Genomic DNA, 23,093 nt, shown 5'->3' with positions numbered 1-23,093 from the left:
CAAATAAACCTACCATTAAAATTATAGACTGATCATTTCTTTTTAAGTGGGCAAACGTACAAAATCAGCAGGGGATCAAATACTTTTTCCCCCCACTGTATATCACATTTAACATTGTCCGTAAGCTTGAGTTCATTTGCACACAAAAGTATCATACAATGACAGAAAGACCTGTGCGTTGTCCTTGTTAATGCAGACAGAGAAGAGCTTCTTAATCATAGCCTCAATTTTGTCCCGCACATTGAATATAGTTGCGGAGTCCCTGTAATCGTAGATTCAGCTCATTCAGGCGAGAAAAAAACGGCACCCAGATAGGCCAGTCATGTGAGAAACTCGTGATCATGCAAGCGGTCAGACAAGTGAAAATTCTAGTCAGTAAAGAAAACTTTAAGCTCGTCTCTCAATTTAAAAAAACATGTCAATACTTTGCCCCTTGATAACCAGCGCACTTCTGTATGTTGTAAAAGCGTTACATGGTCGCTGCCCATATCATTGTATAGTGTAGAAAATACACGAGAGTTCAGGGGCCTTGCTTTAACAAAGTTAACCATTTTCACTGTAGTGTCCAAAACGTCTTTCAAGCTGACAGGCATTCCTTGGCAGCAAGAGCCTCTCGGTGGATACTGCAGTGTACCCAAGTGGCGTCGGGAGCAAATGCTTCCACGCGTGTTACCACTCCACTATATCTCCCTGTCATGGCTTTTGCACCATCAATACAGATACCAACATGAGCAGCAGCTACGTTTGGTTACATACGGACCATTTGTGGAATTCGCGAGAATCACATTTTTATTTGGGGTACTCCCAACGACATCACGTACCCCAGTTTGGGAATACCTGACCTATACTGACTCAAGTGCATTTAATAAGACATCAGTAATTGATCATAGCTTTCACCTACAGTTGAAGTCGGACGTTTACATACACTTAGGTTGGCGTCATTAAACTCGTTTTTCAACCACTCCACAAATTTCTTGCTAACAAACTATAGTTTTGGAAAGTCGGTTAGGACATCTACTTTGTGCATAACACAAGTAATTTTGCCAACAGTTGTTTACAAACAGATTCTTTCATTTATAATTCACTATCACAATTCCAGTGGGTCAGAAGTTAACATACACCTAGTTGACTGTGCCTTTAAACAGCTTGGAAAAATTCCAGAAAACGTCATGGCTTTAGAAGCTCCTGATAGGCTAATTGACATCATTTGAGGCAATTGGAGGTGTACCTATGGATGTACTTCAAGGCCTACATTCAAACTCAGTGCCTTTTTGCTTGACATCATGAGAAAATCAAAAGGAATCAGCCAAGACCTCAGAAATATTATTGTAGACCTCCACAAGTCTGGTTCATCCTTGGGAGCAATTTCCAAACGCCTGAAGGTACCACGTTCATCTGTACAAACAATAGTACGCAAGTATAAACACCATGGGACCACGCAGCTCTCATACCGCTCAGAAAGGAGACACGTTCTGTCTCCTAGAGATGAACGTAGTTTGGTGCGAAAAGTGGAAATTAATCCCAGAACAACAGCAAAGGACCTTGTGAAGATGCTGGAGGAAACAGGTACAAAAGTATCTATATCCACAGTAAAACGAGTCCTATATCAACATAATCTGAAAGGCCACTCAGCAAGAAAGAAGCCACTGCTCCAAAACCGCCATAAAAAAGCCAGACTACGGTTTGCAACTGCACATGGGGACAAAGATTGTACTTTTTGGAGAAAATGTCCTCTGGTCTGATGAAACAAAAATAGAACTGTTTGGCCATAATTACCATCGTTATGTTTGGAGGAAAAAGGGGCAGGCTTGTAAGCCGAAGAACACCATCCCAACCGTGAAGCACGGGGGTGGCAGCATCATGTTGTGGGGGTGCTTTGCTGCAGGAGGGACTGGGAGCCTGGTCTGTAGGAAAGGGTAAACACAAAATGGATGAAAAACATGGCCCACCTTGCCTGGCGAGGGTTCAGTCTCCAGATTGCGGTGGTCAGTCCAGATGAGAAAAGGATGTCTAGCCCCCTCAAGCCAATGTCTCCACGCCTTCAAGGCCTTGACGACAGCTAACAGCTCCCGGTCCCCCACATCATAGTTTCGGTGGCGTACCAGAGTGCTGAGAGAGCACAGCTCCTATCCCAGCCTCGGACGCGTCCACCTCCACTATGAACGCCAAAGAGGGATCCGGATGGACCAGCATGGGAGCCGGGGTAAACAGAGCCCTCAGGTGACTAAAAGCCCTGTCCGCCTCAGCTGTCCACTGCAAGCGCACCGGGCCCCCCTTCAGCAGTGAGGTAATGGAAGCCGCTACCTGACCAAAACCCCGGATAAACCTCCGGTAGTGGTTGGCAAACCCTAAGAACCGCTGCACCTCCTTTACCATGGTGGGAGTCGGCCAATTACGCACGGCTGCAATGCGGTCACTCGCCATCTCCACCTCTGAAGTAGAAATGCGGTACCCTAGGAAGGAGACGGACTGCTGGAAGAACAGGCATTTCTCAGCCTTGACGTACAGGTTATGCTCCAACAGGCGACCAAGCACTTTGCGCACCAGGGACAAATGCTCGGCGCATGTAGCGGAGTATATCAGAATGTCATCGATATACACCACTACACCCTGCCCGTGCAGGTCCCTGAAAATCTCGTCTACAAAAGCTTGGAAGACTGATGGCGCATTCATCAACCCGTACGGCATGACGAGGTACTCATAGTGCCCCGAGGTTGTACAAAAAGCCGTCTTCCACTCGTCCCCCTCTTGGATACGCACCAGGTTGTAAGCGCTCCTGAGATCTAGTTTGGTGAAGAAGCGCGCCCTGTGCATTGACTCTATCGCTGTGCCTATGAGCGGTAGCGGGTAACTATACCTAACAGTGATCTGATTCAGACCCCGATAGTCAATACACGGGCGCAGACCTCCCTCCTTTTTCTTCACAAAAAATAAACTCGAGGAAGCTGGTGAAGTGGAGGACCGAATGTACCCCTGACGCAGGGATTCAGAGACATATGTTTCCATAGCCTCCGTCTCCGCCTGTGAGAGGGGATTCACGTGACTCCTGGGAACTGCAGCGTCTACCAGGAGATCTATCGCACAATCGCCCTGTCGATGAGGTGATAATTGAGTCGCCTTCTTTTTGGAGAAAGCGAGAGCCAAATCGGAATATTCAGGGGGAATGCACACAAGAAACAGTGGGGTTATGACAAGCTAACCAGGGTAGGCCCACACCACGGGAAATGCAGGAGAGTCAATAAGGAAAATACTTATTCTCTCCGTGTGACCCCCCTGCGTCACCATGCCCAAAGGAGCGGTGACCTCCCTAATTAACCCTGACCCTAATGGTCGACTATCTAAGGCGTGAATGGGGAAGGGCACATCCACAGGAACAATGGGGGTCCCTATACTATGAGCTAACGCTCTATCAATGAAATTCCAAGCCGCGCCTGAATCTACGAGCGCCTTATGCTGGGAATGCGGGGAAAACTCAGGAAAAGTGACAGACAAAAACATTTGTGAAACAGAGGGCTCTGGGTGAAAATGATGCCGGCTCACCTGGGGTGACGCCAGAGCGCCCTGCCTGCTGCCTCGACCCCCAGAGGAACCAACCCGGCACCGACCGGCAGTGTGACCTCTGCGGCCACAGATGGTGCACAAGAGAGAACCCCCTCCGGTCTCCCTGCGCACCATCCCTCCCAGCTCCATGGGTATAGGAGAGGGGGTGCGGGAGGATGGAACCACCAGACCCCGATCTGGACGTCCGCGAGTAGCCAGCAGGTTTTCCAGCCGGATGGACAGGTCCACCAGCTGGTCGAACGTGAGGGTGGTGTCTCTGCAGACCAGCTCCCGATGGACTTCCTTGCGCAGACTGCAGCGGTAATGGTCGATCAGGGCCCTGTTGTTCCATCCCGCGTCGGCAGCCAGGGTCCCAAACTCCAGGGCGAACTCCCGGACGCTCCTCGTCTCCTGCCTCAGATGGTAGAGGCGGTCACCCACCACTCTACCCTCGGGCGGGTGGTTGAAGACTGGGTGACCTCCTCAAACTGGTCCAACGCCACATCTCCCTCTCTCCACATGGCGTTGGCCCACTCCAGGGCTTTCCCAGTGAGGCACGAGACGAGGGCAGACACCCTCTCACGACCCGATGGAGCCGGGTGGACGGTGGCCAGGTAGAGGTCTAATTGCAACAGGAACCCCTGGCAGTTCGCAGCCCTCCCGTCGTACTCCTGGGGTAAGGAGAGACTAATCCCACTGGGTTCAGGCGGGAAAGGGGCGCTCAGGGGAGACCCGGTTGTGCTGGTGGAGGCCCTGGAAGAACTCCCTGTCTCTCCCAGCGGTCCATTGTCTGGACAACGCGGTCCATGGTGGTGCCAAGATGGTGTAGTATTGCTGCATGCTCCTGGACGCGCTCCTCCACTCCTATGACCGGGGTACCGTTTCCTGCTGACTCCATAGTTTGGGTCGGTGATTCTGTAAGGGTGTTTAACTGGCGGCAGAGAAGTCAGACGCAGGAGAGAAATAACTGTTTCCAACGGCGCAGTTTATTTACAAAAACCCACCGGAAAACATAATAATAAAAATCAATGGGTAACATAACCCGACGCACACCAGTACAGACGTACACATACACTTACAATAAACAATCACCGACAAGGACATGAAGGGAAACAGAGGGTTAAACACACAACATGTAATTGGTGGGATTGGAACCAGGTGTGATGGAAGACAAGACAAAACCAATGGAAAATAAAAAAATGGATCAGCGATGGCTAGAAGGTCGGTCGACAGCCGAACACCGCCCGAACAAGGAGAGGGAACAACTTCGGCAGAAGTCGTGACAAAAATGTATTTATGTTATTTCATTACCAGATCATGTGATCGTGTTGTGAATAAGCCCACTAGACCATGTCATTTGTTAATCATTATATCCAGAATAATTCATAGGAAGAGTTGGGTTTTGTGCAATATTCTATCAAAAAAATTGGCAGATTATTATCAATGGATTATCAACAGCTGTAACAAGTTGTCCAGTGTAGGAAATCCTCACTGGTACCCTAGGTTATAGAAAGACTCTTCCTTATGCAGTAGGAATATGATATCAGCTTATAGATGATTTGTAAAGCATCTATGGTGTTCTTATCAAGACAATGTATGCTATATAAAGCTTTTATAGATTGTAGTTTGTTTAAAGTGGGAGCCATATACACTGAGGATACAAAGCATTAAGAACATTTCTCTTTCCATGTGTCATACCCTGATCTGTTTCACCTGTCTGTGTGCTTGTCTCCACCCCCTCCAGGTATCGCCCATCTTCCCCATTATCCCCAGTGTATTTATACCTGTGTTCTCTGTGTCGGTTGCCAGTTCGCTTTGTTCATCAAGCCTACCAGCTGCTGTCTGTTTCCAGTTTTGACCATTCTGCCTGCCCTGACCCTGAGCCTGGCTGCCGTTCTGTACCTTTTAGACTCTGATCAGGATTACTGACCTCTGCATGCCCTTGACCTGTCATTTTGCCTGCCCCCTGTTCTATTAATAAACTGTCGTTAATTCGACACTGTCTGCATCATCCCTAAAACGTGTTACCATGACAGACTGACCAGGTGAATCCAGGTGAAAGCTATGATCCCTTATTGATGTCACTTGTTAAATCCACTTCAATCAGTGTAGATGAAGGGGAGGAGACCGGTTAAAGAATAATTTAAGCCTTGAGACAACTGAGACATGGATTGTGGTCCCGTGTGGCTCAGTTGGTAGAGCATGGTGTTTGCAACGCCAGGGTTGTGGGTTCGTTTCCCACGGGGGACCAGTACGGGGGGGGGAAAAAAATGTAGGAAATGTATGCATTCACTACTGTAAGTCGCTCTGGATAAGAGCGTCTGCTAAATGACTAAAATGTAAAATGATTGTGTGCCATTCAGAGGGTGAATGGGCAAGACAAAAAAATGTAAGTGCCCTTGAGCGGGGTATGGTAGTATGTGCCAGGCGCACCGGTTTGCGTCAAGTACAGCATAGGTGCTGGGTTTGTCACGCTCAACAGTTTCCAGTGAGTATCAAGAATGGTCCACCACCCAAAGGACATCCAGCCAACTTCACACAACTGTGGGAAGCATTGGAGTCAACATGGGCCAGCATCCCTGTGGAACACTTCCGACACCTTGTAGAGTCCATTGCCTGATGAATTGAAGTTGTCCTGAGTGCTAAAGCGGGGGTGCAACTCAATATTAGGAAGGTGTTCCTAATGCTTTGTACACACACATTCAGAAAGTATTCAGACACCTTGACTTTTTTTCACAATTTGTTTTTACGTTACAACCTTATTCTAAAATGGATTAAATAAAAAGCAAAAACCAAGCCATGAGGTCAAAGGAATTGCCCATAGATCTCTGAGATAGGATTTTGTCAAGGCACAGATCTGGGGAAGGGTACCAAAAGATTTCTGCAGCATTGAAGGTCCCCAAGAACACAGGTCCCCAAGAACACAGCCTCCATCATTCTTAAAATGGAAGAAGTTTGGAACCACCAAGACTCTTCCTGGAGCTGGCCGCACATGCAGACTGAGCAATCGGGGGAGAAGGGCCTTGGTCAGTGACAGATCTCCAGAGTTCCTTCTTTGGAGATGGGGGAACCTTCCAGATGGACAACTATCTCTGCAGCACTCCACCAATAAGGCCTTTATGGTAGAGTGGCCAGACGGAAGCCACACCTCAGTAAAAGGCACAAGACAGCCCGCTTGGAGTTTGCCAAAAGGCACCTAAAGGACTCTCAGACCATGAGAAACAAGACTCTGGTCTGAAAAAAACAAGATTGAACACTTTGGCCTGAATACCAAGCGTCACTTCTAAAGGAAACCTGGCACCATCCCTATAATGAAGCATGGTGGTCATGCTGTGGGGATGATTTTCATCGGCAGGGACTGGGAGACTAGTCAGGATCGAGGGAAAGATGAACAGAGCAAAAGTACAGAGTGATCCTTGATGAAAACCTGCTCCAGAGCGCTCAGGACCTCAGACTGGGGTGAAGGTTCACCTTCCAACAGAACAACGACCCTAAGCACACCGCCAATACAACGCAGGAGTGGCTTCGGGACAAGTCTCTGAATGTCCTTGAGTTGCCCAGCCAGAGCCCGGACTTGAACCTGATCGAATATCTCTGGAAAGACCTGAAAATAGCTGTGCAGCGACGCTCCCCATCCAACCTGACAGAGCTTGAGAGAATCTGCAGAGAAGAAATGGGAGAAACTCCCCAAATACAGGTGTGCCAAGCTTGTAGTGTCATACCCAAGAAGACTCGAGGCTGTAATCGCTGCCAAAGGTGCTTCAAACTACTGAGTAAAGGGGTCTGAATATTTATGTAAATGTGAGTTGTTTTATGTATAAATTTTTGCTTTTTAATTATGGGGTATTGTGTGTAGATTGAGGGGGGGGAAAAAATATTCCGTTATTGAATAAGACTAACATAACAAGATTTTGGAAAAAGTCAAGGGGTCTGAATACTTTCCAAATGCAAAAAATAAAAAAAACGCAACACACACACACACACACCTCTGTTAGTGAGCACTTTATCCTTTGTCAAAATAATCCATCCACCTGATAGGTGTGGCATATCAAGAAGCTGATTCATTTGAAGGATCATTACACAGGTGCACCTTGTGCTGTGGACAATAAAAGGCCACTATAAAATGTGCCCTAAAACACAATGGCACAGATGTCCAAGTCGAGGGAGCATGCATTTGTCATAATGACTGCAGAATGTCCACCAGAGCTTTTGCAAGAAAATGTTACATTAATTTCTCTACCATACACTGCCACCAATGTCATTTTAGAGAATTTGTCCAACTGGCCACACAACATGTAACCACACCAACCCTTATTTCTGTCTGTAAAAAAGCCCTATTTAGGCACGGCTCGCAGTCAAGCTACATGATTCCATACTTTTGATGTCGTCACTTATTTGACCATGTAGAAAAGATTAAGTAAAACAAATTTTTAAACTTGGACGCATCTCTGTCAGTCAGTCTCTGTCAGTCAGTCAGCCTCTGTCAGTCAATCAAGTATCCATCTCTCTCAATCAGTCGCTCGCTCTCTGTCTCTCTGTCTGTCAGTCAGTCTCTCTCTCTGTCAGTCAGTCTCTCAAGCAGTCAGTCCGTCTCAGTCTCTCAAGCAGTCAGTCCGTCTCAGTCTCTCAAGCAGTCATTCAGTCTCTCAAGCAGTCAAGCAGTCTCTCAAGACAGTCAAGCAGTCTCTCAAGCAGTCAAGCAGTCTCTCAAGAAGTCAAGCAGTCTCTCAAGAAGTCAAGCAGTCTCTCAAGAAGTCAAGCAGTGTCTCAAGAAGTCAAGCAGTCTCTCAAGAAGTCAAGCAGTCTCTCAAGAAGTCAAGCAGTCTCAAGAAGTCAAGCAGTCTCTCAAGAAGTCAAGCAGTCTCTCAAGAAGTCAAGCAGTCTCTCAAGAAGTCAAGCAGTCTCTCAAGAAGTCAAGCAGTCTCTCAATAAGTAATTCAGTCTCTCAAGCAGTCTAGCAGTCTCTCAATAAGTATTCAGTCTCTCAAGCAGTCTCTCAGTCTCTCAAGCAGTCTCTCAAGCAGTCTTCAGTCAATCAAGCAGTCTCCCTCAGTCAATCAAGCAGTCTCCCTCAGTCAATCAAGCAGTCTCCCTCAGTCAGTCAGTCTCTCCATCTCCCTCAGTCAGTCTCAAGCAGTCAGTCAGATTCAGTCTCTCAAACAGTCAGTCAGATTCAGTCTCTCAGGCAGTCAGTCAGTCTCTCCGTCTCTCAAGCAGTCTCTCCGTCTCTCAAGCAGTCTCTCCGTCTCTCAAGCAGTCTCTCCGTCTCTCAAGCAGTCTCTCCGTCTCTCAAGCAGTCTCTCCGTCTCTCAAGCAGTCTCTCCGTCTCTCAAGCAGTCTCTCCGTCTCTCAAGCAGTCTCTCCGTCTCTCAAGCAGTCTCTCCGTCTCTCAAGCAGTCTCTCAAGCAGTCAGTCAGTCAGTCGCTCTGTCTCTCTCCGTCTTCCTCAGTCAGTCAGTCTCTCACTCAGTCAGTCAAGCAGTCTCTCTGTCAGTCAGTCATTCTTTCTCAGTCAGTCATTCTTTCTCAGTCAGTCTCTCCAGCAGTCATTCTTTCTCAGTCAGTCAGTCGTCGCTCAGTCAGTCAGTCAGTCAGTCCTCAGTCAGTCAGTCAGTCTCAGTCAGTCAGTCTCTCTCAGTCAGTGTCTCAGTCAGTGTCTCGTCAGGCTCGAGTCAGTCTCTCTCAGTCAGTGTGTCAGTCTCTCTCAGTCAGTGTGTCAGTCTCTCTCAGTCAGTGTGTCAGTCTCAGTCAGTGTCTCTCGCTCAGTCAGTCAGTCAGTGTCTCTCAGTCAGTCAGTCAGTGTCTCTCAGTCAGTCAGTCAGTGTCTCTCAGTCAGTCAGTCAGTGTCTCTCAGTCAGTCAGTGTCTCTCAGTCAGTCAGTCAGTGTCTCTCAGTCAGTCAGTCAGTGTCTCTGTCAGTCAGTCAGTCTCTCTGTCAGTCAGTGTCTCTCGCTCAGTCTCTCTGTCAGTCAGTGTCTCTCGCTCAGTCAGTCAGTCAGTCAGTGTCTCTCGCTCAGTCAGTCAGTCAGTCAGTGTCTCTCGCTCAGTCAGTCAGTCAGTCAGTGTCTCTCGCTCAGTCAGTCAGTCAGTCAGTGTCTCTCGCTCAGTCAGTCAGTCAGTGTCTCTCAGTCAGTCAGTCAGTCAGTGTCTCTCAGTCAGTCAGTCAGTCAGTGTCTCTCAGTCAGTCAGTCAGTCAGTGTCTCTCAGTCAGTCAGTCAGTCAGTGTCTCTCAGTCAGTCAGTCAGTGTCTCTCAGTCAGTCAGTCAGTGTCTCTCAGTCAGTCAGTCAGTGTCTCTCAGTCAGTCAGTCAGTGTCTCTCAGTCAGTCAGTCAGTGTCTCTCAGTCAGTCAGTCAGTGTCTCTCAGTCAGTCAGTCAGTGTCTCTCAGTCAGTCAGTCAGTGTCTCTCAGTCAGTCAGTCTCGTCAGTCAGTCTCAGTCTAGTCAGTCAGTGTCTCTCAGCTCAGTCAGTCAGTGTCAGTCAGTCAGTCAGTCTCTCGCTCAGTCAGTCAGTCAGTCAGTCAGTGTCTCTCGCTCAGTCAGTCAGTCAGTCAGTCAGTGTCTCTCGCTCAGTCAGTCAGTCAGTCAGTGTCTCTCGCTCAGTCAGTCAGTCAGTCAGTCAGTGTCTCTCGCTCAGTCAGTCAGTCAGTCAGTCAGTGTCTCTCGCTCAGTCTCAGTCAGTCAGTCTCTCGCTCAGTCTCAGTCAGTCAGTCTCTCGCTCAGTCTCAGTCAGTCAGTCTCTCGCTCAGTCTCAGTCAGTCAGTCAGTCTCAGCTCAGTCAGTCTCAGTCAGTCAGTCAGTCAGTCTCAGTCAGCTCAGTCTCAGTCAGTCAGTCAGTCTCAGTCAGTCAGTCTCAGTCAGTCAGTCAGTCTCAGTCAGTCAGTCTCAGTCAGTCAGTCTCGCTCAGTCAGTCTCGCTCAGTCAGTCAGTCAGTCTCAGTCAGTCAGTCTCGCTCAGTCAGTCAGTCTCGCTCAGTCAGTCTCGCTCAGTCAGTCAGTCTCAGTCAGTCTCTCTCGCTCAGTCTCAGTCAGTCTCAGTCAGTCTCTCTCGCTCAGTCTCAGTCAGTCTCAGTCAGTCTCTCTCGCTCAGTCTCAGTCAGTCTCAGTCAGTCTCTCTCGCTCAGTCTCAGTCAGTCTCTCTCGCTCAGTCTCAGTCAGTCAGTCTCTCTCGCTCAGTCTCAGTCAGTCAGTCTCTCTCGCTCAGTCTCAGTCAGTCAGTCTCTCTCGCTCAGTCTCAGTCAGTCAGTCTCTCTCGCTCAGTCTCAGTCAGTCAGTCTCTCTCGCTCAGTCTCAGTCAGTCAGTCTCTCTCGCTCAGTCTCAGTCAGTCAGTCTCTCTCGCTCAGTCTCAGTCAGTCAGTCTCTCTCGCTCAGTCTCAGTCAGTCAGTCTCTCTCGCTCAGTCTCAGTCAGTCAGTCTCTCTCGCTCAGTCTCAGTCAGTCAGTCTCTCTCGCTCAGTCTCAGTCAGTCAGTCTCTCTCGCTCAGTCTCAGTCAGTCAGTCTCTCTCGCTCAGTCTCAGTCAGTCAGTCTCTCTCGCTCAGTCTCAGTCAGTCAGTCTCTCTCGCTCAGTCTCAGTCAGTCAGTCTCTCTCGCTCAGTCTCAGTCAGTCAGTCTCTCTCGCTCAGTCTCAGTCAATCTCTATGTCAGTCAGTCTCTCTGACACACACACTATTTTTGCAGCGGTGGCTACAATTTAGCAGCAGTGAGACACCGCTGCTAAATGAATATAGGGGAAATACCCTGTAACTATACAATATCATTTTTTTATCTTTCATTTTTGCATTACAAATGAATTCACACCCATGTTTCCATACTGAATTATCAAAAATGAATAAACATTTCAGCAAATATATAACATGAAGGCTAAAACTACATTGGACACAATAGAAGCCAATCCTCGAAGAAAGCTGACCTTCTGCTTGTCCTTGTACATTTTGCCCAGTGTGAGGAAGTGCTCGATGAGGAACATGAAGTAGACTCCGCCCAGGGCCGTCAACCCCTTCCACACCCCATCCAGGTTATGGTCCTCTTCCTCCTCCCCGTGGAGACCGTGCCCTGATGTCTTGTTCACAGAGTGCTGATGGTGGTGGTGGCCCCCCTGAGACTGGTGGGGTAGAGGAGGACATGGGAATTTAGGAGTGAGTGTGACTGAAGTAGAGGAAGCAATAGCTGCATTTGTTTTAACTCGCCAGAGCACCGGGCAGGCAGTTTTTTGTACAGACCAATCAAATTGGTCCTAAAGGGAAGGCAAGCTAAATCTAATGTAACCAATCATTGTGACTTTTTTTTCCTAATTCATGGCAATGTTGACTTAAGTCCAGCTCAGCGTGATTAACTGGCCAGTCACATTGACCAAGCGTCATGTTTAGCTTTCAGAAACAACACCCGTGTTCTGCCCTAATATGTAGTGCGCCAAAGCAGTCATCTGGTGTGACTCACGTGAGGTATGAGGTGCAGGAAGGCGTCTCCGCTCAGCGTGCCCACAGCCAGCGCCACCAGGAAGCTGAGCAGGAACTTGAAGAAGACGCGGTTCATCAACGGGATGAGCACCACGCCAGCCAAGGACAGCAGGCTGATGATGGTGATGGAGACAAAGCCGCCGGCCCACGCTAGGTCACACACACACATGCACAGAGCCGTTTTTGATTAAAAGGTTCATTGATGCAAGTGAAACAGTGACATTTTAGCTCACTGCTAATTGCTCAAGCAAAATGTCCCCCAAAGTATAATAGACAAACTGGTGTAATGGAATGAAATTAGCACAGTGAAAAACATTTCATGATAACTAATAGATTCATCTTATCTACCACAGAATTGGAGAGGCAGAATACAAAGGAGGACATAACACTGAAAATTAACCTGGCGCAAAATAATATGGTGGTTCTTACCTGCTAGAATTGAGCCTACTTTCTTGTTTTCATTCACTTGATGGTCCTCGTGAGTGTGATCATGGTTGTGATGACCATGGTGATGCTTGTGAACTGGAAGGGATACAAAATAAACATGTGATTAATGCATATAAGGCATTGCTAAAATGAATATGCTTAATAGTTTTAATACATTTTCTTAACACTATGCTGTAGTGAGTGACATCTTCTTCAAAATGTCATTATTGTCCAGGCACAATCTGACTTCACTAACAAGTTCAGAAGAAGCACTTTGACTGGATATAAAAGTAACAGATTGTGCCTTTAAAGCAAGCCAAAAGAAGAGTCGTATGATGAACCATACTCTTCAGACCAGAAAATGGAGCATGTGCGGATTACAGTATGCACTATTATCAATCTTGCAGTTCATATTTATCTAAATGTACCAAAACACATGTGAAACTCAAGGTCAAAGTCAAGAGACCTCGGCCACTTGATTGGTACTTGAGTGTCCAACTGACTTGCCATGAAATTCAATCAAAGCAGCTATAATTACATTACATTTCATTGTTGTCTGCAAGTTGAATAAACCGAGGATACTGTTAAAAAAAAAAAAAAAAAAAAAAGAGGCTGAAAAGAAGAGATTCCTGCACACTGCTAGCTCACAGTTTCCCTTTTGTTCTGACGAAGATTGGTAGACTGAAACATTGGCACTTCAAACAATTATTGCATTATGCGAGCACAGGTATCATATTATATATTCCAAAGCACCTACCAGAGACTCCGACTAGATTAGCAAGTGTATCCCATTTTTTTTATGACTTTCTGGCTAGACAGTGTAAGATGACTACACTTTCTCTAAGAGGAGATACAGGCTCTGTCGATATTGTTTTGAAATCCATCCTCTGCTCGTCTCCTCCCCTTCAACAGCACTGATTGGAAAAGACCTGACAGGTGAAATCAACACAGCGCATAGTAAGGCTGGCTTTGACCTGGACCCAGTTTCCCCCAGTAGCAATGGAACTTAGGCTTCCAAGTGTTTTAACGATGCAGCTTTCCTACAACAGATGAAGATGTAACATGCGTTTCCCAAAACGTCACACAGAGAGAACGGTCACTAAGTGCGTCGTGTGTCGATACTGATGGGATCGAAAGGGAGCACTGCTCTCATATCAGCTTTTTCCATTCAAATATTTCCTTAAGAATATAATTATTTCCCAATACTGACGACGGATCAGCTCCAACAGAGATATTACCACCTACGGCTGCAAATATTGAGGCGGCTTATTCTAATGTTTACCCAATAAAAATTCACAAAAAAACAAAAAAAAACGAATCAGATTTGGCACATCATTGCGCACGTTAGGCTACACATCATGAAATATATTGAAACAAATTACAGACAGTAGCAAAATAGAACTCTATTGAAAACACCTATGGCCTATTGTTTATATGTTAATGCAGTCATCTCGGTTTCCATTTGAAGCATCTTTTTATACATCACTTATCTGTATCAATTGCAAAGACATTGTCAACTTCATATTTGTAGTTTAACTTCAGAACAAAAGTTATCGGTGGTCACAGAGACGGATCAACTATGTGATTTTGTTTAGCGGAGCTCTTCTGTGTCTTAAGTGAGGCGGGAGGGCAAAAAAAAAAGCATCTGAAGAAGCACTTAGCTGTTCTATGAGTGGTCTGAGCCAGGCGTTAGATTACGAGCCGTCTGAGCCAGGCGTTAGATTACGAGCCGTCTGAGCCAGGCGTTAGATTACGAGCCGTCTGAGCCAGGCGTTAGATTACGAGCCGTCTGAGCCAGGCGTTAGATTACGAGCCGTCTGAGCCAGGCGTTAGATTACGAGCCGTCTGAGCCAGGCGTTAGATTACGAGCCGTCTGAGCCAGGCGTTAGATTACGAGCCGTCTGAGCCAGGCGTTAGATTACGAGCCGTCTGAGCCAGGCGTTAGATTACGAGCCGTCTGAGCCAGGCGTTAGATTACGAGCGGTTAAGTGCAACATTAATAACGATGGTTATGGTAAACAGCTTGGATATTTAACGATGCTCCTGCGAAGATTCTAACCATGAACTTAGCCTGAAGATGCTTTTGGGAAACCGGGTCCCGGTCAGTTCTTTAAGATCAGTTCAATGAAGAGAAGAGGTGAGGAGAGGTCCGATTTTTTCAGACAATTGCGAAAGAGCCATAATCATACCTTTGTTGACATGCTGGGGTGGTTGGTTGCCGTGCAGTATGCAGGACTTGGCATCGATCTGGTTGAGAAGGGCAGGACAGAGGTAGCTGAAGTCACTGAGAGACAGGGCCCCTTTGGTCATCCCATGGGACGACAGGATACTGGAGGCATTCAAACACTAAAATATACAACGACGATACAAATGACACAAAAAAATTGCATGTGACCAAATAGACAAAATAAATATGAAGCAAGCACACAGAACTGAATGACATCCGTTTTGAGTTTATGCCTGGAAGAGACTCAGCTGATGGAGTGTCTCAGGAGTTATTTGTTACCTGTTGATGATTTGTTTTGACAAAGATATGAGAGAGAACCAAATTAGAAAAAAAAGTTTTGAATATGGGACAATGAAATAACTGGAAGACAGAATTGAGTTCAAGCACATCAGACACCTAAATATGGGAAAAACATTTGTCATATAGAATTACAAAATGTTGGAGTGGTATGTGCAATCGGAATTATGAGTATGAGAATATTTGTGTGGTTTGAATATCAAACACCCCGAATGCAATATTGCTGCCCAAATCATACCTCTGCTTTCTCCTGTATGTGATCTTGGCTCTGGTTGTGGAGGCTGTCCTGACCATGGCTGTGGTCATCATGACTGTGTTCGTGATCATTATGGTCATTATCGTGGTCATCTGAGCCCTCCTGCCTGACCATGGGTGGCTGCGTTTGGTTCTCAGCCCCCAGAGAGTTGCTGACCAGTATGACAGCGGTCTGACTAGCAGTGGGGGCTTCCCGCCGACTGCGCACTGTCTCAGTGGTGGTGCTAATCTCCAGCGCTGCGGTGGTTTTCTTCACATAGAGGTTATGGTGGGCATCTGAATTCTCCACTTTCTTCCCCAGGACAGGGTCATCTACTTTGGGCACCTTGGGGGTCTCGGGAACCTTTTTGGGCTCAATGGGGGGGCGGTGGGAGTGCTTCTGACGGTGTGTGCCATTGTCGTCCTCGTGTTGGTGGTTACGGTGGTGGTTGTGGTGTCCTTGCCGATGCCCCTCCGCTCCGTCGTCCTCGGGTTGTTCATGGTGTTGCACCATGACCTTTCGTATTCGGTCGAGTCCCACGTTTTCCAACAGCCGCTTCAGGCCTGCCAGCGAAATGGTGCCATTCTCCCCGTACCTGTACAATTTCAAATAATGTAGATTTAGGCGTTATGCGGCTGATTCTCATCACCTTTGTACACAGGTTCACACATTCAGAACGTGAATATTTTTTATTTTTTTTTGCTATATTATACGCTATTGAATACACTCAAGGTGTGCATATAGACCAGAAAAAAAGTTTTTTACAACTGCAAACTTCAAGGAGTACGGCATTCAAGGAATCGATCTGATGGAAATCCGTGATCTCGTCGACCTCCCCCTTGTGCCATGTCTAGCTAACTTGGATTGGACCGGGTCTGGATCCGACCAGGTCTATACAGAACGGGTATAGTTGTCCTCGGGCACATTCGGAACGAGTCATAATTATATATAATTGTGCATACCGGGGTCAGGTGTGAAAGCCCCATTTTGGAAGACCTCTAGACTGAACACCTCCCTTTGCAACTGGATCCTGGACTTCCTGACGGGCGACCTCCAGGCAGTGAAGGTAGGCAACAACACATCTGCCACGCTGACCCCTCAACATGGTTGGTGGGTTGGGTGCCTTGTCCCCTCCTGTACTCCCTGTTCACCCACGATTGCGTCGCCAGGCACGACTCCAACACCGTCATTAAGTTTGCTGATGACCCGACGGTGGTAGGCCTGGACACCGAAGACGATGAGACCGCATTTAGCGAGGTCGTCAGAGACCTGTCAGCGTAGTACCAGGACGACAACCTCTACCTCAACGTCAGCAAGACAAAGGAGCTGATTGTGGACTACAGGAAACGGAGGGCCGAGCACGACGGGTCAAGAGCTTCATGTTCCTCTGTATCCACATCACTAAGGATCTATCATAGTCCACACACAAACACAGTCGTGAAGAGGGCACGACCAAAGTTTTGGCATGGGCCCTCAAAATAATTCTACAGCTGCACCATTGACAGCATCTTGACTGGCTGCATCACCTCTTGGTATGGCAACTGCTTCGCATCCAACCTCAAGGCGCTACAGAAGGTAGTGTGTACAGCCCAGTACATCACTGGGGTTGGGCTCCCTGCCATCCAGGACCTCTATACCAGGCAGTGTCAGAGGAAGGCTCTAAAAATTTACTCCAGCCACCCAAGTCATAGACTGTTCTCTCTGCTACCGCACGGCAAGCGGTACCGATGCACCAAGTGTGGAACCAACATGATCCTTAACAGCTTCTACCCACAAGCCATTAAGACTGCTAAATAGTAAGTTAAATAGTTATCCAAATAGCTACCCGGACTACCTGCATTGACCCGTTTTGCACTAACTTTTTTGACTCATCACATAGATTATAAACAATAGTGTATCTTGTTGCCTAGTCACTTTATTACTAGTTATATGTACATATCTACCTCAATTACTTTGTACCACTGCACAGCGACTCTGCAGGTACACTGTGTATATAGTCAAGTAATCGTTACTGATTGTGTATTTATTACTTTCATTATTATTTTCTCTCTCTGCATTGTTGGGAAGGGCCAGTAAGTAAGCATTTCACTGTTCGTAAACAACCGCTGTAGACTAAACATGTGACAAATAAAAATTGTATTTGAAGTCATGACTTACCAGGACTACCTATTGAGATGTGCCTTAAGTTGAGTCAGGTGTTAAATGAGGTGAAAAGGAGACTGGAGCTCCACTTGAAGGATTTACCTGTCGAAGAGAGCTTCCAGGTGCTGCCGCTGGGTCTGTTCTGCCATCTGGGTGTCGATAGTGGACAGAAACTCACTGCCACTTTTATCAGTCTCCCCGTTGACACGAGTGCACTCTGGACCAGTGTCCCCAGTAGAGCAGGGCCAACACATAGCAAGACCCAGCACTGCCAAGGCAGCTGCTGCCCACCTCCTCATTGCCATTCCCTCTACATGGAAAAGTGAATCAAATGGAACAACATGGTCATAGGTCAGTTGATTGCTCAAATAGTCTTGCAAATGCAAGCCGTTTCGGTAGCTATGACCGATACCATGTTCGCACTGTCGTGCTGACCCAAATTATGCAGGCTCAAATAAACTCAGCAAAAAAAGAAACGTCCTCTCACTGTCAACTGTGTTTATTTTCAGAAAACTTAACATGGTGTAATTATTTATATGAACATAAGATTCAACAACAGGTTCCACAGACATGTGACTAACAGAAATGGAACAATGTGTCCCTGAACAAAGGGGGGGGTCAAAGTCAAAAGTAACAGTCAGTATCTGGTGTGGTCACCAGCTGCAATAAGTACTGTAGTGCATCTCCTCCTCATGGACTGCACCAGATTTGCCAGTTCTTGCTGTGAGATGTTACCCCACTCTTCCACCAAGGCACCTGCAAGTTCCCAGACATTTCTGGGGGGGGAATGGCCCTGGCCCTCACCCTCCGATCCAACAGGTCCCAGACGTGCTCAATAAGATTGAGATCCGGGCTCGTCGCTGCGCATGGCAGAACACTGACATTCCGGTCTTGCAGGAAATCACGCACAGAACTGGTGGCACTGTCATGCTGTAGGGTCATGTCAGGATGAGCCTGCAGGAAGGGTACCACATGAGGGAGGAGGATGACTTCCCTGTAACGCACAGCGTTGCGATTGCCTGCAATGACAACAAGCTCAGTCCGATGATGCTGTGACACACCGCCCAGACCATGACGGACCCTCCACCGCCAAAAATCGATCCCGCTCCAGAGTACAGGCCTCGGTGTAACGCTCATTCCTTTGACGATAAACACGAATCCGACCATCACCCCTGGTGAGACAAAACCGCGACTCGTCAGTGAAGAGCACTTTTTGCCAGTCCTGTCTGGTCCAGCGACAGTGGGGTTGTGCCCATAGGCGACGTTGTTGCCGGTGATGTCTGGTGAGGACCTGCCTTACAACAGGCCTACAAGCCCTCAGTCCAGCCTCTCTCAGCCTATTGCGGACAGTCTGAGCACTGATGGAGGGATTGTGCGTTCCTGGTGTAACTCAGGCAGTTGTTGTTGCCATCCAGTACCTGTCCTGCAGGTGTGATGTTCGGATGTACCGATCCTGTGCAGGTCTTGTTACACGTGGTCTGCCACTGCGAGGATGATCAGCTGTCCGTCCTGTCTCCCTGTAGCACTGTCTTAGGTGTCTCACAGTACGGACATTGCCATTTATTGCCCTGGCCACATCTGCAGTCCTCATGCCTCCTTGCAGCATGCCTAAGGCACGTTCACGCAGATGAGCAGGGACCCTGGGAATCTTTCTTTTGGTGTTTTTCAGAGTCAGTAGAAAGTAATCTTTAGTGTCCTGTTTTCATAACTGTGACCTTAATTTCCCACCGTCTGTAAACGGTTAGTGTCTTAATGACCGTTCCACAGGTGCATGTTCATTAATTGTTTACAGTTCATTGAACAAGCATGGGAAACAGTGTTTAAATTCTTTACAGTGAAGATCTGTGAAGTTATTTGGATTTATACTAATTATCTTTGAAAGACAGGGCCCTGAAAAAGGGAAGTTTCTTTTTTTGCTGAGTTTCTTTCCTTTTCAGCAGGGTTAATAGAGAAACTATGGAGGATGCATAACCAGGCTTGCCGGCTATCTCAAAACAGCTTGATTTGACCGTGTTCAGTTCGGCTTAGCAGCGTGAAAAGGATATGATACAGAAGACTATTGAGACTTTGTATTCAAAAGCCCACACAATAAATCTTATTGTGTGTGTGTGTGTTAACGCAATGAGTGAGTATCAATGTGTGTGTAGGCACCTGAGCTGAGCCATAGAGCAAACAGCATTTACCACCCCACTATCAGATTAGGGGTGGGGGCAATTGATGCTTTTTGTCCCGACTTTTTAATCTGAAATCCCCATCACCCACTGATTAAAAAAGTTAAGCTAATACTTTTAATATTTATCTTTAGAAATTAGCATGGCATTTACTTAGCCAATTAATATAATGCAGCTTTGTACTTTACACACCATCTCCAAAGCAAACGGTTTAGACCGTTTGGAAACGTATGTAGCTCCCCGACCAATGCGACAATACGCAGTTCACAAAGATGATTGCTGTCCTTTAAGAAATGACCCTAAAAATGACAAATACAAAAGGACTGCTTAAAGCAAAACTATTTGTTATGGTGAACCTGAACAATCTAAATAAAATCTATAGGATTGAAAACCCAGTAGTTGGATGTGTTGTGTGTCCACTCCGCTAGGCTATACCACTCCAGTAAATCTATTTTATACAGCGAATTTGGAAACAATGACCTGGAAAATTACATTGGTTGACAACTAATAGAAACCAATAGCTTTAGTAGAATAGTAGAAAACCAATAGCTTTTGCTCATGATGAAAATAAATTCTATGGTCATCCTCACAAGTCAACCCAGTCCTCCTCAAAAGCAATTCAATGTGTCCTTCTATACACTATACCCCTCAGACCGTTGGGGCAGCAAAGTGGTTAGAGCATTGGGCCAGTAACCGAAAGGTTGCTGAATCAAATCCCTGAGATGACAAGGTAAAAATCTGTAATTCTGCCCCTGAACAAGGCAGTTAACCCACTGTTCCCCGGTAGGCCGTCATTGTAAATACAAATTTGTTCATAACTGACTGGCCTAGTTAATTACAGACTCCATTAAAAAATATATTATAATAATAAAATAAACTCTGGACCTCAAAGCCAGTTCCACTGCTTCTTTTTTTCCTTCAGTTTCCCCCCCTCTAATCAGGGACTGATTAAGACCTGGGACACCAGGTGTGTGCAATTAATTCATCAGGTAGCAAGAAAACCAGCAGGCTCTGGATCTCGTAGGTTAAGAGTTGAACACTCCTGACCACATTTACATTCGCACCAATATCCCGTTATTATTCGGAGTATTCTGTTTGAGTTGACTTATATAAACATTTCCTGTTTACAATAACCCCAAAAGGCTTGTGTCCCGGTTATGAGAAACCCGGATAAGATACCTGCGATATGCTTATATTAGACGGGATACCGTGGCATGTAAACATCTTATCCAGTTTACTGTTGTTTTTGTCATTCTCGGCAGGCTCAGTTTTGCATATCATGGGTGTTGTGTGATGTTTGACAATCAGATGAAAACAAATCCCTTCAAAAAAAGGTAGGCTACCGCAGTTCCATCCAGCATAATTCCATTATTTATTTTGCTGATACTCCGTACTGGACAGTATAGCCTACTGTCTACTTTCACCCCTAATTTAGCCAAGTTTCTGCATATAATTTCCGACATTTGGTAGGCCATTTGTTTGTCAAGTATAGTTGGATAGATGCAGCTTCTCTTTGTCATAACTTGTTGCCCCAGAAGACTAAATAAAGTAGTGCTCACCAGAATAATGTCTTAGGGTGTTTTCACATATAGTGCTCTTTAAAATAACCGATCTCAGTCCTCTTTAAAAAATAACTCAGGTAAAAATAAGCTAAATAACTCAGTTCTCTTTGTATTCACACTGCCCTTCCCTTTGAATGAGGATTCAACTGTTTTGCCAGTTCACCTCGCCTATTTTGTTGACTGAGTCCTCTTCGCATTCACAATGCTATGTTTAGAAAGGAACCAATATCTTTTCCCAACATGCGCACTGGGTTTTTACAAAGTGCAGGACAAGCTATTCAAAATGTGTAATCGGACAGCTAGATAACTATTTACATTTTGGAAGCTAATAGATTTAATTTAGTTAAAATATGATACAAAACGGTAATCAGAAGATACTATTAACATGTACATTTGATTGGTAACAGAATAAATGCCCAATAAATAATGCTGTAATTAAAAACAAATCTACACCCAAGGTAGGCTACTGCCCCTTTAAGAGCTAGAACAGTCAATATACAGCTTGTGAAGCTCTCTTAGCCTATAGATCACATATTGCAAAAACATCGCTAATCAAGATCCAAAAACAGCATACATTTTTTTCCCATGCATCTTCTCGCTTTTGTGGCACTAATGTGAGGGTTTATGGCAGGGGAAACGGTGTTGCAGTAGTCTAGTGCGTGGTGCGGCAATAATGACAAGCGAACCTGGGGAGCTTTGCATTCACATTGTCCAAAAAGGGGAATGGTCTCAGTTAGGTTCGCGTCGGGGGCTCTTTTGAATGGTCTGAGCTAGAGGTCGACCGATTAATCGGAATGGCCGATTAATTAGGGCCGATTTCAAGTTTTCATAATCGGAAATCTGTATTTTTGGAAGCCGATTTGGACAAATTATTATTATTATTATAATTTTTAAAAAATGGTTTACCTTTATTTAACTAGGCAAGTCAGTTAAGAACACATTCTTATTTTCAATGACGGCCTAGGAACGGTGGGTTAACTGCCTTGTTCAGGGGCAGAACGACAGATTTTTACCTTGTCAGCTCGGGGATTCAATCTTGCAACCTTACGGTTAACTAGTCTAACGCTCTAACCACCTGCTTTACATTGCACTCCACGAGGAGCCTGCCTGTTACGCGAATGCAGTAAGAAGCCAAGGTAAGTTGCTAGCTAGCATTAAACTTATCTTATAAAAAACAATCACCAGTTAACTACACATAGTTGATGATATTACTAGTTTATCCTGTTAGGGCTAGGGGGCAGTATTGACACGGCTGGATAAAAAACGTACCCGATTTAATCTGGTTACTACTCCTGCCCAGTAACTAGAATATGCATATAATTATTGGCTTTGGATAGAAAACACTCCAAAGTTTCTAAAAAACTGTTTGAATGGTGTCTGTGAGTATAACAGAACTCAAATGGCAGGTCAAAACCTGAGAAGATTCTGTACAGGAAGTACCCTGTCTGACCATTTCTTCCCCTTCTTGATTATCTCTATCCATTACAAAGGATCTCTGCTGTTACGTGACACTTCCTACGGCTCACATGGGCTTTCAGAAGGCAGCAAAAAACTGAATCGTGGCTTTGCAGGCTCTGGCAGAAACAAAGTAGCGCGTTTGGGTAGTGGCTGGTTACAGTACTGTGAGACTCAGGCTCGTGCCCGCGTCGACCGAAAGCCTTGTTTTCTTTCCTCTGTTAACCTAAAAGGAGATTCCTGGTCGGAATATTATCGCTTTTTTACGAGAAAAATGGCATAAAAATTGATTTTAAACAGCGGTTGACATGCTTGGAAGTACGGTAATGGAATATTTAGATTTTTTTTGTCACGAATTGCGCCATGCTCGCGACCCTGATTTACCATTTCGGATAGTGTCTGGAACGCACGAACAAAACGCCGCTATTCGGATATAACGATGGATTATTTTGGACCAAACCAACATTTGTTATTGAAGTAGCAGTCCTGGGAGTGCATTCTGACGAAGACAACAAAAGGTAATCAAACTTTTGTAATAGTAAATCTGATTTTGGTGAAGGCTAAACTTGCTGGGTGTCTAAATAGC

General features: G+C 46.1%; 1 protein-coding gene across 1 annotated transcript in view; it reads right to left on the bottom strand.

The window, feature by feature from the left end:
* The window catches only part of slc39a6 (solute carrier family 39 member 6), a 46,058-nt gene that overhangs the window by 10,835 nt on the left and 12,130 nt on the right, over nucleotides 1–23,093 (bottom strand). The window contains exons 2-7 of the mRNA XM_014139142.3: nucleotides 17,422–17,629; nucleotides 15,181–15,772; nucleotides 14,608–14,764; nucleotides 12,422–12,514; nucleotides 11,973–12,142; nucleotides 11,446–11,637 (exon numbers count right to left, since the gene is read on the bottom strand). Of these exons, the coding sequence (XP_013994617.1) occupies nucleotides 11,446–11,637; nucleotides 11,973–12,142; nucleotides 12,422–12,514; nucleotides 14,608–14,764; nucleotides 15,181–15,772; nucleotides 17,422–17,624 (1,407 nt within the window). The 5' untranslated portion in view covers nucleotides 17,625–17,629. The remainder of the gene's footprint in view (nucleotides 1–11,445; nucleotides 11,638–11,972; nucleotides 12,143–12,421; nucleotides 12,515–14,607; nucleotides 14,765–15,180; nucleotides 15,773–17,421; nucleotides 17,630–23,093) is intronic.

This window comes from Salmo salar, chromosome 14 (assembly GCF_965601325.2).
Source record: "Salmo salar chromosome 14, fSalSal1, whole genome shotgun sequence".
Taxonomy (NCBI): Eukaryota; Metazoa; Chordata; class Actinopteri; order Salmoniformes; family Salmonidae; genus Salmo; species Salmo salar.
Note: the sequence above shows the minus strand (reverse complement) of the source record. Positions and strands in the feature narration are given on the sequence as shown.